At 36.7% G+C, this 12,422-nt stretch overlaps 1 protein-coding gene across 6 annotated transcripts in view; it reads right to left on the bottom strand.

Moving 5' to 3' along the window:
- Positions 1-12,422, bottom strand: part of arhgef28a (Rho guanine nucleotide exchange factor (GEF) 28a) — a 74,383-nt gene that overhangs the window by 12,761 nt on the left and 49,200 nt on the right. For all 6 annotated transcript variants that reach the window (XM_082168998.1, XM_082168997.1, XM_082169001.1 and 3 more), the window contains 10 exons: positions 11,366-11,491; positions 11,139-11,256; positions 10,803-11,054; positions 10,601-10,677; positions 9,794-9,972; positions 9,521-9,612; positions 8,890-9,072; positions 8,100-8,344; positions 6,348-6,395; positions 2,960-3,475 (listed from right to left, as the gene is read on the bottom strand). In XM_082168998.1, coding sequence (XP_082025124.1) covers positions 2,960-3,475; positions 6,348-6,395; positions 8,100-8,344; positions 8,890-9,072; positions 9,521-9,612; positions 9,794-9,972; positions 10,601-10,677; positions 10,803-11,054; positions 11,139-11,256; positions 11,366-11,491 — 1,836 coding nt within the window. The remainder of the gene's footprint in view (positions 1-2,959; positions 3,476-6,347; positions 6,396-8,099; positions 8,345-8,889; positions 9,073-9,520; positions 9,613-9,793; positions 9,973-10,600; positions 10,678-10,802; positions 11,055-11,138; positions 11,257-11,365; positions 11,492-12,422) is intronic.

Here is a 12,422-nt window from a genome sequence, read left to right as displayed (position 1 = left end):
CAAATACACTGTCTAGTAGTTTTTGTTGAAAAGAATGGCTGTGTTGTTCTGTGCTTTTCACCAAATCATTTGCATACTCGTCTTTTTCTTTTCTTTCTTTTTTCTACCCAAAGCTATAGCAGCAACATTGAAAGCTCCAGTCTGTGTGTTCAGCGCAGAAGCTTGTGCGATTGCCACCAGCTAGCCGTGCAGTATAGTCATGCCGTGTACCAGCAGCTTTGATGCGATTATCAGGTTAACTGACTCGTAACATGTGCAATGACTCAGGACCTCCCGAGTGTCCAAACGTGCAGTGTACGCCCGCTTTAAATAGAACAAATAATGTGTCAGAGATTCATAAAAAAAAAAAATTGTGTACTGCATCATGGTTTCCACAAAAATATTAAGCAAGTATTTTAAACATTGACAATAAGAAGAAATGTTTCTTGCACCAAATCACCATATAAGAATGATTTCTGAAGACTGGATTTCTGATCATGTGACACTGAAGACTGGCGTAAAACCTGATGAAAATTCAGCTTTTCCATCAGAGGGATAGATTACATTTTAAAATATCTTGAAATAGAAAACAATGATTTTAAATTGTAAAACATATTTCACAATATTACTGTTTTTACTGTATTTTGATTAAATAAATATAGCTGTGGTAAGCATATGAGACTTCTTTCAAAAGCAGTTAAAATTATATCTTACTGTTCCCAAACTTTTTAATGGTACAGAGAGAGAAAGAAGAATGCAAAAACAGCTGAAAATTTTAAGGAACAGAAAGAAAGAAAGAAAGAAAGAAAGAAAGAAAGAAAGAAAGAAAGAAAGAAAGAAAGAAAGAAAGAAAGAAAGAAGGAAAGAAGGAAAGAAAGAAAGAAAGAAAGAAAGAAAGAAAGAAGGAAAGAATGAAAGAATGAAAGAAAGAAAGAAAGAAAGAAAGAAGGAAAGAAGGAAAGAAAGAAGGAAAGAAAGAAAGAAAGAAAGAAAGAAAGAAAGAAAGAAAGAAAGAAAGAAAGAAAGGAAGAAAGGGAAGGAGAGAACAGACAAGAAAAACAGGAAATATAGTTTCTCAGCCTTGAATTCATAACTGACAGTTTTGTTCCATCTTCAAAGTCAGATGAGAGAGGATTTGGGAGCGCTATCCTCTGACATCACTACCTGGGTGTTTTGGCAACAGAGTAAAGGAGGAAAGAGCAGAGGAGCAAAGAAATATGTCAGCATTTAGAAGACAGCTGTGTCTCCAGACTCAAGCTGTGCACGAAGGCTTTTATGACATTCCCACAGCTCACAGCTACAGCTTTTAGAAATATTTCAAACACATACAAACATATACGAAGAACATGCATATAGAACAAACAGGCAGAAACTACAATGGCCCTAAAGCAAAGCTGCCTTAGTGGCACTGGTGGTAATCCATCACAGGAAGCAAGAGAGCTGCAGTCTCCTCACAAATTATTCTAAATTAAACTACTTTCAATTAATGCGCATAACACAAATGTATAAAGGTGTTTTAAAGTAGATTCTCCTATGTGGTATTCTAAGCCAATTCAAATCATTGTACAAAAGCCAGAGAAATCTGACAAAGTGCCGAGTCTTCTCTGATGTGCAAATTGACCAACCAGAATATGAATGACAACAAGTTTCTTTCAAAAACATGGTTAAACAGGCAAAAGAAGATTTAAAATTTGCAATCATAATCAAGTGCAATAATTAGAGGCAGTTTCTCAAACCTATAGATGTCAAAAAATGATCACCGTTAATGGTATGCTACAAAGACATTTTTGTTTAATTTGAATAATATTTATTGCATATGTAAATGAATAATAGTATTTTGTTTCTAAGTTCTTGTCCAACCCCGAAGTCACTGTGGCCTACAAAATTGACTGATATTCAGAGCTGTCAGGTTCAATTTAATGGGAAATCTCAAGTTTCTGTCATTCCACCTTGCATTTTTACAGGTAAACGCATACGGTGCGTGAAGTTTTCATATCATTATAAAGTAATTCATTTGTTGACTAGATGCAGCATTAATGGAGAACAGCAGTTTGCAGTCAAGGCTGAGAGGATGTTAACATTAGTACCTCAAGCGGTTAAAACAATGTGACAAAACCGCATCCAAGCCCAACCCAAATATTTAATGTCACGATTGTTACCATCTATTTGCATTTGTTTTTATCCAGCTGGTTGCTTTTTTTTGCATTTGATATGCAGGGAAGTTGCATATGTAAATCTAGAGACATGAGAAAGCAAACTGATATGTTCATGCAGCCAGAAACATATACAAAAAAAAATCTGAAAAGCATTCGATTTCAGTTCTTTTTTTATCGCCACTATAACACATATTTTGCTATTTTGATTAGATAATAAAGTGTTCTAAAATAGAAGCAAATAAAGTGTGAGAGTAAACATACAATATATATATATGTTTTTAATTTCAATGCTCTGGCCTTTGTGTAGATATTTAAAGCTGGTCATCATTCAGCATGATTGGATTTCTATGAAATGGTAACACTACAATAAGATTCCACTTGTAACATTAACTAAGGGTTAGTATTGTTCATTGTAAATATATATTAGTAAATGTTGAAATTAACATTTTAAAGCTGTATCTAAGTTAATGCACAATGAACTAACAGGTTTAATTCATATATTAATAATGTTTATATTTAAATAGTACAGTCCATTTTCGTGGTTCAGTACTGTTTTTAAATTTTTGTAATAAAGTTTAGCACTATTTTATGTTTTGTTTTCATTCAGTATCCATTTTACAAACTATTGGTTGATTAATCGGTTATTGGCCAGCGTGGTCCAACCTAGGTATAGTTTATGGTAAAATCCACTATCGGTCGACCACTATAAAAAAAAAACACTACAATATTCGAATTTTCAGTTTTGATTTCATGGTGACTTTAATTTACACATCACACAGACCACCACTGAGTCCGACACATTCCCATCCACTCATTGATCCTACCTGTGTCTGCTGTCCATCTAGTGGTATGACCATGGCGGGCAGGTTATGCTGGCAGCCATGCTTCAAACTCTCTAGCAGCCTCCGCTGAGTTTCCAGCTTCTCTTTGTCCTTTTCTACACTCCTCTGACCTTCTCGCAGCCTCTCCAGGCTTTGCTGGTACTCCTGCAGCTGCTCATGGAGTTCCTGTCGTTCGCTCTGCAGCCTCCGCTCCTCTAGGTGGCACAACAGCTCCCTCTGCTCCAATGACGTCTCCAGCTCCGACTGCTGAATCTGCCGCACCTGGCACTCTCGGTCCCACTGCTGCCGCTCTCGTACCAGGGTGCCCCGTAGACGGGCAACGTCCGCCAGCTCCTCCCGACGCCGCTCCGCCTCCCGCTGGCGCTCCTGCTCCTGCAGGGCCTGGCTGCTGCGAGCGATGGGCAGTGGGCGGGAGTGTGGGTGAGAGGAGGTGTTTGATAACAGGAGGAGGAGGAGCCTCTGGACTTCATAGCAACTGTCTTGGATGGTGACTGCGGCCTATTCACAAAAAGCGAGAGTATTAATGTAAAGGAGATCAACGGTGAGATACCTTTTATCACTGCTAACAATGGCTCTTATTCTCTAGAATTAGCTAACACCAGTGTGTAGTGTCTCGGCTAAACCATCACTAGGTAGGCAACAACCCTCAATTCATCCGGCCTGTATCATCAAAAGGAAAAGTCCTTCTTTTTGGCTCTTTAAGCTACAAGTGCACTACCATTCAAAAGTTGGGTTCAGTAAGGTTTTTTAAGGAAAATAATATTATCAGAATATAATTATTAATAGAATAAAAATTATCCCTGTTTCCCAAACATTTTAAGCAGCACAACTATTTTCAACATTGGTAATAATAAGAAATGTTTCTTAAGCACCAAATCAGTATATCAGAATGATTTCTGAAGGATCATGTGACCTTGAAGACTTTGCCACAAGAGGAATAAATTACATTTTAAAATATATTAAAATAGAAAACAGTTATTTAAAATTGCAGTAAAATGTCAATATTACTGTTTATACTGTATTTTTGATCAAATAAATTCAGCCTTGGTGAGCATTAGACACTTATTTTAAAAACATTTTAAAAAAATCATACATTGCCCAAACTTTTGAATGGTGATTTATATGAATCAACTTACACGAGCCCCATCCACAAATTGCATCCGAGATATGTGTTTTTAAACTCTTCTCTCATGTTGTCTCTAGTGACTTGTTAAATAGAGCTGTTTTTAGTCCTTAACCTGAGGAAAATGATCACTTTTAGACACTGGTTCCCTCTGGTATATCTAATGGGTTTTTAGCACAGCAGTTTTCGATTTATGAGTAAAATAAGGTCTGCGGTTTACAATACTTGAAGACATTGAATGATTACTTTTACGTTTTGTTCTACAACACAAATTACTATCATAACTCAAATGCATGTTGCTAAAAATGTAAGTCTATGCTCAGGTTCAGATTTATGATCAGAGAAAACTGACTTTGAAAACGGTTACATTTTCAATCAAGCTAAACTTTTTTCTCTCTCGTGGTTTTAAGTGTTGACATAGTTAACTGTTTGGTCTTTATAGAGAAGAACGGTTGGCTGATTTGTCAATCATGTAAACATACTGTAATATTGGGGTCAAAAGTTTCTTATGCTCAGCAAGGCTGCATTTATTTAATCAAAAAGACAGTAAAAGCAGTAATATTGTGAAAGATTATTCAAATTTAACTGTTTCCTATTTTAAAACGTAATCTATTCCTGTGATGGCAAAGCTGATTGCTGCTTAATATTTTTGTAGAATTCTTAATACATATTTTTCAGGATTCTTTGATGAATAGAAAGTTTAAAAGAACAGCATTTGCTGTATATATTTTTGTAAAATTATAATGTCTATACTGTATGGAAGCTTGTTTCCGCCACTGAATAATAAATAAATAATAATAATTGCGACTTTTTATCTCACAATTGCGAGTTTACATCTCGCAATTCTGACTTTATTTCTCAGAATTGCGAGATATAAAGTCAGAATTGCGTGAAATAAAGTCGCAATTGCGTGTTATAAAGTCAGAATTGCGAGATATAAACTCGCAATTGTGAGATAAAAAGTCAGAATTCTGACTTTTTTTCTCGCAATTGCGACTTTATATCACGCAATTCTGACTTTATAACACGCAATTGCGACTTTATTTCACGCAATTCTGACATCTTTTCTCAGAATTGTGAGATATAAACTCACAATTGTGAGATATAAAGTCCAATTCTAAGGGAAAAAAGACGGATTTTTTTTTTTTTTTTTATCCACAGAATAGTTTATATCTCACAATTCTGACTTTATATCTCCCAATTGCGACTTTATTTCTCAGAATTGCGACTTTATATCTCGCAATTGCGACTTTATTTCTCAGAATTGTGACTTTATATCCCGCAATTGCGACTTTATATCTCGTAATTGCGACTTTATTTCTCAGAATTGCGACTTTATATCTCGCAATTGCGACTTTATTTCTCAGAATTGCGACTTTATTTCTCAGAATTGCGACTTTATTTCTCACAATTCTGACTTCATATCTCGCAATTCTGAGAAAAAAAGTCACAATTCTGACTTGATATCTCACAATTGTGAGAAAAAAGGTCAGAATTGTGAGAGAAAAAGTCGCAATTATTATTATTTATTTATTATTCAGTGGCGGAAACAAGCTTCCATAATACTGTCACATTTGCTGAATAAAAGTATTAATAAAAAAAAACACTGACCCCTAACATTTGAAAAGTAGTAGCTGCAGTCCTTGTATAGCAGTTTGCCATCAACTGTTTTTAAAGCATACAAATTCACATTTGAGGTCTGACTATGTGTGTACATTATGCTGTAGAACAAAATGTCAAAGTTTTATTTGACTCATGAATCAAACACAGTTATTCTAAAAACCCATTCGGTATTCCAGAGGGAACCCATTTTGAATTAGCCTTCCAGGTTAACCTACAAATTGACATCATGACTGAGCAGCTCTATTATGTCTGCCTACTCACAAACAAACAATACAAATGCATCCAAATCTATCCCTTTGACAATGATATCTAAAATAGCTAGGAAATGGCAATGTTTTGTAAAAAGAAGGACGATCTCTTTAAGAGCCTTTCACAGGTGTGTCACTTATGTCTACATCCAGCATCACCTGCATTACAACACATCCTATTATATATCCAAACCACAGAGAGTTAAATAAGAGATAAAGCCACATAGTTGGTCAAACATGTTCAGGCGATGAAACTTAAGGCTTGGACAGAGCTATTACAACGGAGTCATATCGCGTGTTTATGCGTGTCTGACGTAAGGCCTGTCCACTATAATTATTCTTTCATTTGGTATGTGGTTGTGTGACATGAGCTCACCTGTAGACTGTACAGCAGCTGAGTCAAGCTCTGCACACTCTGACTCACCTGCATTAAGACAACAAACAATCAGCAAGGAAAAGTAAAGAACTCTAAACCAAAACTAAGACTTTTTTTAATCTGACACATCGAGTCTACTACTCGAAAGATAACTGCATAGAGTTGAGCAGTATAGCAATATGTTCCATTCTATTGCAAACAACAGTGCAATACATTTCATTTATATTTTTTTGGCAGACATCTGCTTCCTGTAGCACATTTTACGAAACTGCAAACGTTGTGTTTACTTCAGCGGGTTTCTAAAGATGATTAAAAAACTTCAGCATCTGTTGACTCAAACACCAATTGGTTCTTTATCTACAAAGTCAACAGACAGCACAGGAAACACGCGGCGGTGACCTGAGTTAAAGAAAACAGCCTCCCAGCCAAGTAGGTTTATAAATGAGTGAGGCAAAGCGTTCACTCAAGGATGTATGAGTAATGTGGGGGGACACATTAAGGCATCGGTATTGATTACCTCCCAAAAAGTGATAGGGTGATTTCTTAGTGGGAGTTCAAATGTTTGTTTTGCCTAGATGTTAGTTTCATAGATTCATTAAACATTGTGTTTGGCTAAAATCTTCTATTTTTTTTTTTTTTTTTTGCAAGTGAGAATTAATATTTGTGCACTTTGCACAATCTGCACATCTGGATGTTAGTGGACTGTAATGTGGAAATAGAAATGGGAAGAGAGAGTTGCAATAAGAGTTGAAATCAACACAAACAAGTCTGCCCTCTTAAGGCAAGATTTATTACATGTCTATGTCAATATCAAGTTTATAGCACCACCTGGTGGACACAAAACTATGTTTTTGTTTGCTATTTTTCTAGGAATTGCTTATGTGCAACAGGTCAGATTTGGCCAAAATCTATGATAACTGACCTGAATACAAATATAAGTAAATATGAATGGCAATCTAAATCTTAAAACCCAAATCAACCCCGGTTTCACAGACAAGGCTTAAGCCTAGTCCCAGACTAAAATACATGTTTGAGTTGCTTCTATTTATTTTTTTACAGAAAGCAACTTAAAATGTCACTTCCATTGTTTTGTCTCATGATGCACACCAGTCATGTTTAAAGGCACATTTATAAAAGCTACTTAAATGTCCTAATTGAACTAAGGCCAAATCCTGGCCTAATCTATGTCCTGTATGTGTCCGAAATAAATGATTAAATATTTAAAATCCAGTAAAACACAAGAATCCCTTGCTTTTTTAACAATAAAAGGTAAATACCTTGTAAATATTTAAATATCTCCTTTCATGAGCTTGTGCCCATGTCAGCAGCACAACAAAACCTAATCAGCATGACATACTGTGCAGCGCACCACAAGACAGCAGAAAATAGATCCAAGAAAATGAAAGCCTAATTCTTCGCTTTTATTTTTAATGAAACGGGACCCTGGAGGCAGTAAAATGGACTCCTCTTATTTCAAGCTCATTAATACTTAGTAACACAAAAGATTGAGATGTGATAGTGGAAGAAGAATGTGAATTATTTATACAGGGTGAATGTACCTCTTATGCTGCACAATTTAAATCACTAATACTGGAAAATATTAAATATTTCTTACCCATGTTTGTATATTTCTATTAGTAATCAATCATGCTGTGACATTATACTACCACAATCCATTTTCTAGTAGTAATCTCTTGTGCAAATAATGGCCATTTAAATGTGTTTTACGAGCAGGATCCAGTTCACATTTACCTTCAGGTGAATATTGTGATCAGCGTCCGCACTGTGATTAAAGGCCTGAGTTTTTAAGCCTTCCTCTCCTCCCCACTCCTCCTCCTCCTCCTCTTCACTGTGGTGGGTGTCCGTCAGTGGGCTCTGGTCGTCAGGAGGCGGAGGCGAGGAGGAAACGCAGGGCTCAGATTGAGTCTGTTCTTCTGGACCAGACAGGATGGCAGCAGAAGCACAGTGAGAGGAGAGAGCTGCTCTCAGGTTCTCCGCTAATAACAGAGAGTGCGACAGCGCGATATTAATAACTGTCAAGATTGCTATGCATGCAGTTGTGTGTATTGTGGTTCAATAACATACAGCAAAACAGTAATATTTTAAAATGTGATTACAATTGAAAATGACTGTTTTCTATTTTAATAGGCTTTCATATTAAATGTAATTTGTTGGCAAAACTGAATTTTCAGCATCCTTACTCCAGTCATCACTGTCACATGATCCTTCAGAAATCATTCTAATATGCTGATTTGATGCTCAAAAAACATTTCTGAACATTATCAATGTGGATAACAGATTTTTTGTAGAAATTCTGATACAAGTTCAAAAGAATAGCATTTATTTGAAATCGAAATCTTTTGGTAAATCATAAATGTCTTTACTGTCACGTTTGATTAGTTTGATGCATCGTTGCTGAAAAAATCATTATTATTTTAAATCTTTCTGACCCCACTGTTTTGAACAGTGCAACAGTGTTTTGACCTCACAACTTCTGAATGGTAGTGTATGTATTGATGTGTGTCTCTCAGCAGACTCCCACCCTCTTTAAGAGCAGCGCCGAGCAGTACTCCAGCCTGGGGGATGTCTTCAGTGCTGGGCCGTACCAGCAGCCTTGGATCTGGACCTGCCTCGCGTTGTCCTGCCATGACTGACAGCTCGGCGTAGATGTGGAGCTTCTCCTCCAGATTGGCACAGATGAGATGATCGTGGCCGCACAGAGACTCTGTGAAAGAAAATGGTCGGTTGTCATGTTAAAAATAAAAAAGTTCTTTAGCTGAAGCAAATGAAACTACACCACTCATTGACTGCTAATCGAAAGAAACGAAATAATGGTGAAATAATTGTTTCTTTGCAAGCAGCATTCAAAAATCAGATGCATTTAATTTAATTATTAGATGTTTTACTAATAATTATGTTCTTAAAGCATGAAATGAACTTATCAATGCATGCACCAACAGTATACAGTAGGTCAGTAAGGGTTTGGGATTATGTGCATTCTTGAGGTGCCATAACCATTTGTCAGAACGTCATTTTCCTGAAATTCCATAGTAATGTAAGATAAATTAAGATGAATGGCAATGCTAATGGATAGATATATCTAGGTATTATAAGTTAAACATTTCAGCTATTATAAACCATCTTTGGATTCATCAGCATAGCTGGTTGCTTACCTTGAAGCCTGTGAATCTTTTGGATCTTTGCTTCGGTAACTCTCTTTTCCTCTTCTGATTCACTCGTAGTCTCATCCTCCTCTTCAGGGCAACTTAGCAAAACAAATACAATTTAAAATTAGTCAAATCACACACTACAACAAAAGTTGAAGAGAGATTTTTTTTCCTCTCAGCTGTCCTTGTAGAGAAGAATCAATATACACAAGTACGACATGTTTCATCTTATGGTGTTATGGTGATGGGAACAGCACTGCACTCCTCATCACTACACACCTCTCCACAGCCTCTCTGATGAGTCTCATCCAGGCATTGCGTTCATCTTTAGAAGCAGCGTGCACTTCATACATCTCAGGCCCAGCTGAAGATGCGCTGATCAGAAACATGCCTCTCTCCTCATTGGCCACCTCCCGCACGATCAGCTTCTGCAGAGAGATCACTGGAGGCTTCTGGTCCTGAGAAACAATGCAAGTGAGTAAGATAACATATCTAACTTTACACGAAAACAAACTGTCATTCAATGCACACTTAATAGAAGTGTGATATAGAATATGATCAAATATATTCCCTGAATTAAAAATAGTTACACTACTGCTCAAAAGTTTGGGGTCATTAAGATTTTTTTTTTTTTAAGAAATTAATACTTTTATTCAACAAAGATGCATTAAATAGATCAAAAGAAACAGTAAAGAAAGACAATGTTACAAAATATTTCTACTTTAAATAAATGTTCTTTAGAACTTTCTATTTATCAAAGAATCCAAAAAAAAAAAAAAACGTACCATGGATTCCACTAAAAAATATTAAGCAGCACAACTGTTTTCAACATTTTAGACACCAAATCAGCATATTAGAATTATTTCTGAAGGATCATGTGACATTGAAGACTGGAGTAAAGGCAGCTGAAAATTCATAAATAACAATTTAAAATTAATTAAAACAGTTATTTTAAATTTCATTAATATTTTGCAATACTACTTATTTCAAAAACATGAAAAGAAATTGTTTTTACCAAACCCAAACTCCTGACCAGTAGCGTTTGCTTTATAGAGATGAAAACACATTGTAATCTCATAAACCAACCACAGCGGCAAAGATGTATTTCTGATCTTTCTCTTGAAGGAACACCAATGAATCAGACAGCAAAAACGCCAGAACATCTGTGGATGATCAAATAATGTCATCAGATATTTCATCTTCTTAGAATTAAGTACAAATGGCTGTTCATATGTCTTTCATATTGACTACTGTGTGATGTGTTGTGACCGTTTCATTGGACAATCACCTTTCAGTCTTCCTGTGGCCGTCTTCCAGAGCAGCGAGCCCTGGTGCCGCAGAGCCCTGCCGCTGGTGATGTCTTGCTTGCGGAAGGTGTAACCGCTCTTCAGTTTGGTAGTGCACTTGTTCTCCATGCGGCCCAGGACCTCACTCAGCTTCTGGTTCTGCTCGAACTGACTCACGTGCTGGTCCACAGCAGAGATCAGCTCGCGGATCAGGACTAGCGCACGAGACAGGTCAGCATGCTCTTCTGTGTGCTCTGAAACAAAGAACAAAAGAAACTGAGTCTAAACAAATGTTTGGTTGTGATTTTGTGTGTGTGTGTGTAGGTGAGGAATAATACCCTCTGTGTACTGCAGTATTCTCTCCAGGAGGACAGGGTATTTCGTTATTCGCTGCGTCACTAACAAAATGCATTCTGGGATTTCTCGCCTCTTTACCAATGAGTTGCTACTCTGTTGCTGTGGAACCAAAAAGATTAGAGTGACTAACTGAAATGCAGTGCTGCCGAAAGCATCCATAATACATCAATATACGACTGATTTAGTCATTGTGTCATTTGAATCTTACTTTGATGAAGAGCTGAAATCTCTTGTTCTGCTGCTGAAGCTCTTTGAAGTAGCTGACCGCTTCTGTGTGATGACTGCAAAACTCACCATACACCTGCTTCATCTTCTCTGCATTCTCCTGGGAGAACTATGATGAAAACACACACCTATGATGTTTCCCATGATGTAGTTCTTCTTATGTTTTATATGTTTATGTACAATCTATATCTGTCATTCAATATAAATAACAAATTCTGGCATGAAACTCTAGTAGATGGTGTAGGGTGATAGGGTCCTTAACTCATTTGGTAGCAATCGCATCGTCATCTACATCTATGTAGCGCAGCTGATTGGTTGCTGTTGGATCAGCAGCCAATGAGCTGCAGCTCAACAGTCAACATTCAATTACTGGTAGTTTGTTGTTAGCAGTCTGTAGCGTGCTTTCAGAAAGCATCTGAAATCAACATCTAAGATAACTGCACACTCTTTTATTCCATATCTCTGTGCATATTGCATGGTTTGCTTATTAAATGAGAAATCATAACAGAGTTATGTTTAACAGTCTTGTAGCGTTTTTTACTAAGCATATAAGCTGCAGCATTTAAGCAATTGTGTTTATGCAGAAGCAAGCGGTCTATTGTGTGTAATTGCTGTGGGGATATGCGGTCTAAGCTACGGATATGAGAAAAGGTTAACGTGAAATAAGCATTTGCGCTTTTAAAGGGGTTACCATGTTTTGCTGCATAACTCTAATGATCGTCTATACAGCTTTTTCACTTATAAGTATAAGGATTATGTCAATGATACATCAAATGGTTAATTATGATACATGTGGTTGCTGGGTTTCTTATCTCTATCAGCTTGCATCATATATCTTTTGTTAATGAGAACACATATTGCATGTTTTTAGAGCTAAGCCAAAAACGTCACGTGAGAATATGCACTAGTACCCTGGGTGAACCCAGGAGTATGATGTACCATGACTGAATCAAAGCAATCCAACAAAAAATAGTGACGTAGTCCTCAGAATCCATGTTCGTCATTTACAGCAATCTGACATTAATTTGTTCCAAACCAAT

The sequence above is a fragment of the Leuciscus leuciscus genome (genome assembly GCF_965113295.1).
Source record: "Leuciscus leuciscus genome assembly, chromosome: 5".
In the NCBI taxonomy this organism is placed as follows: Eukaryota; Metazoa; Chordata; class Actinopteri; order Cypriniformes; family Leuciscidae; genus Leuciscus; species Leuciscus leuciscus.
Note: the sequence above shows the minus strand (reverse complement) of the source record. Positions and strands in the feature narration are given on the sequence as shown.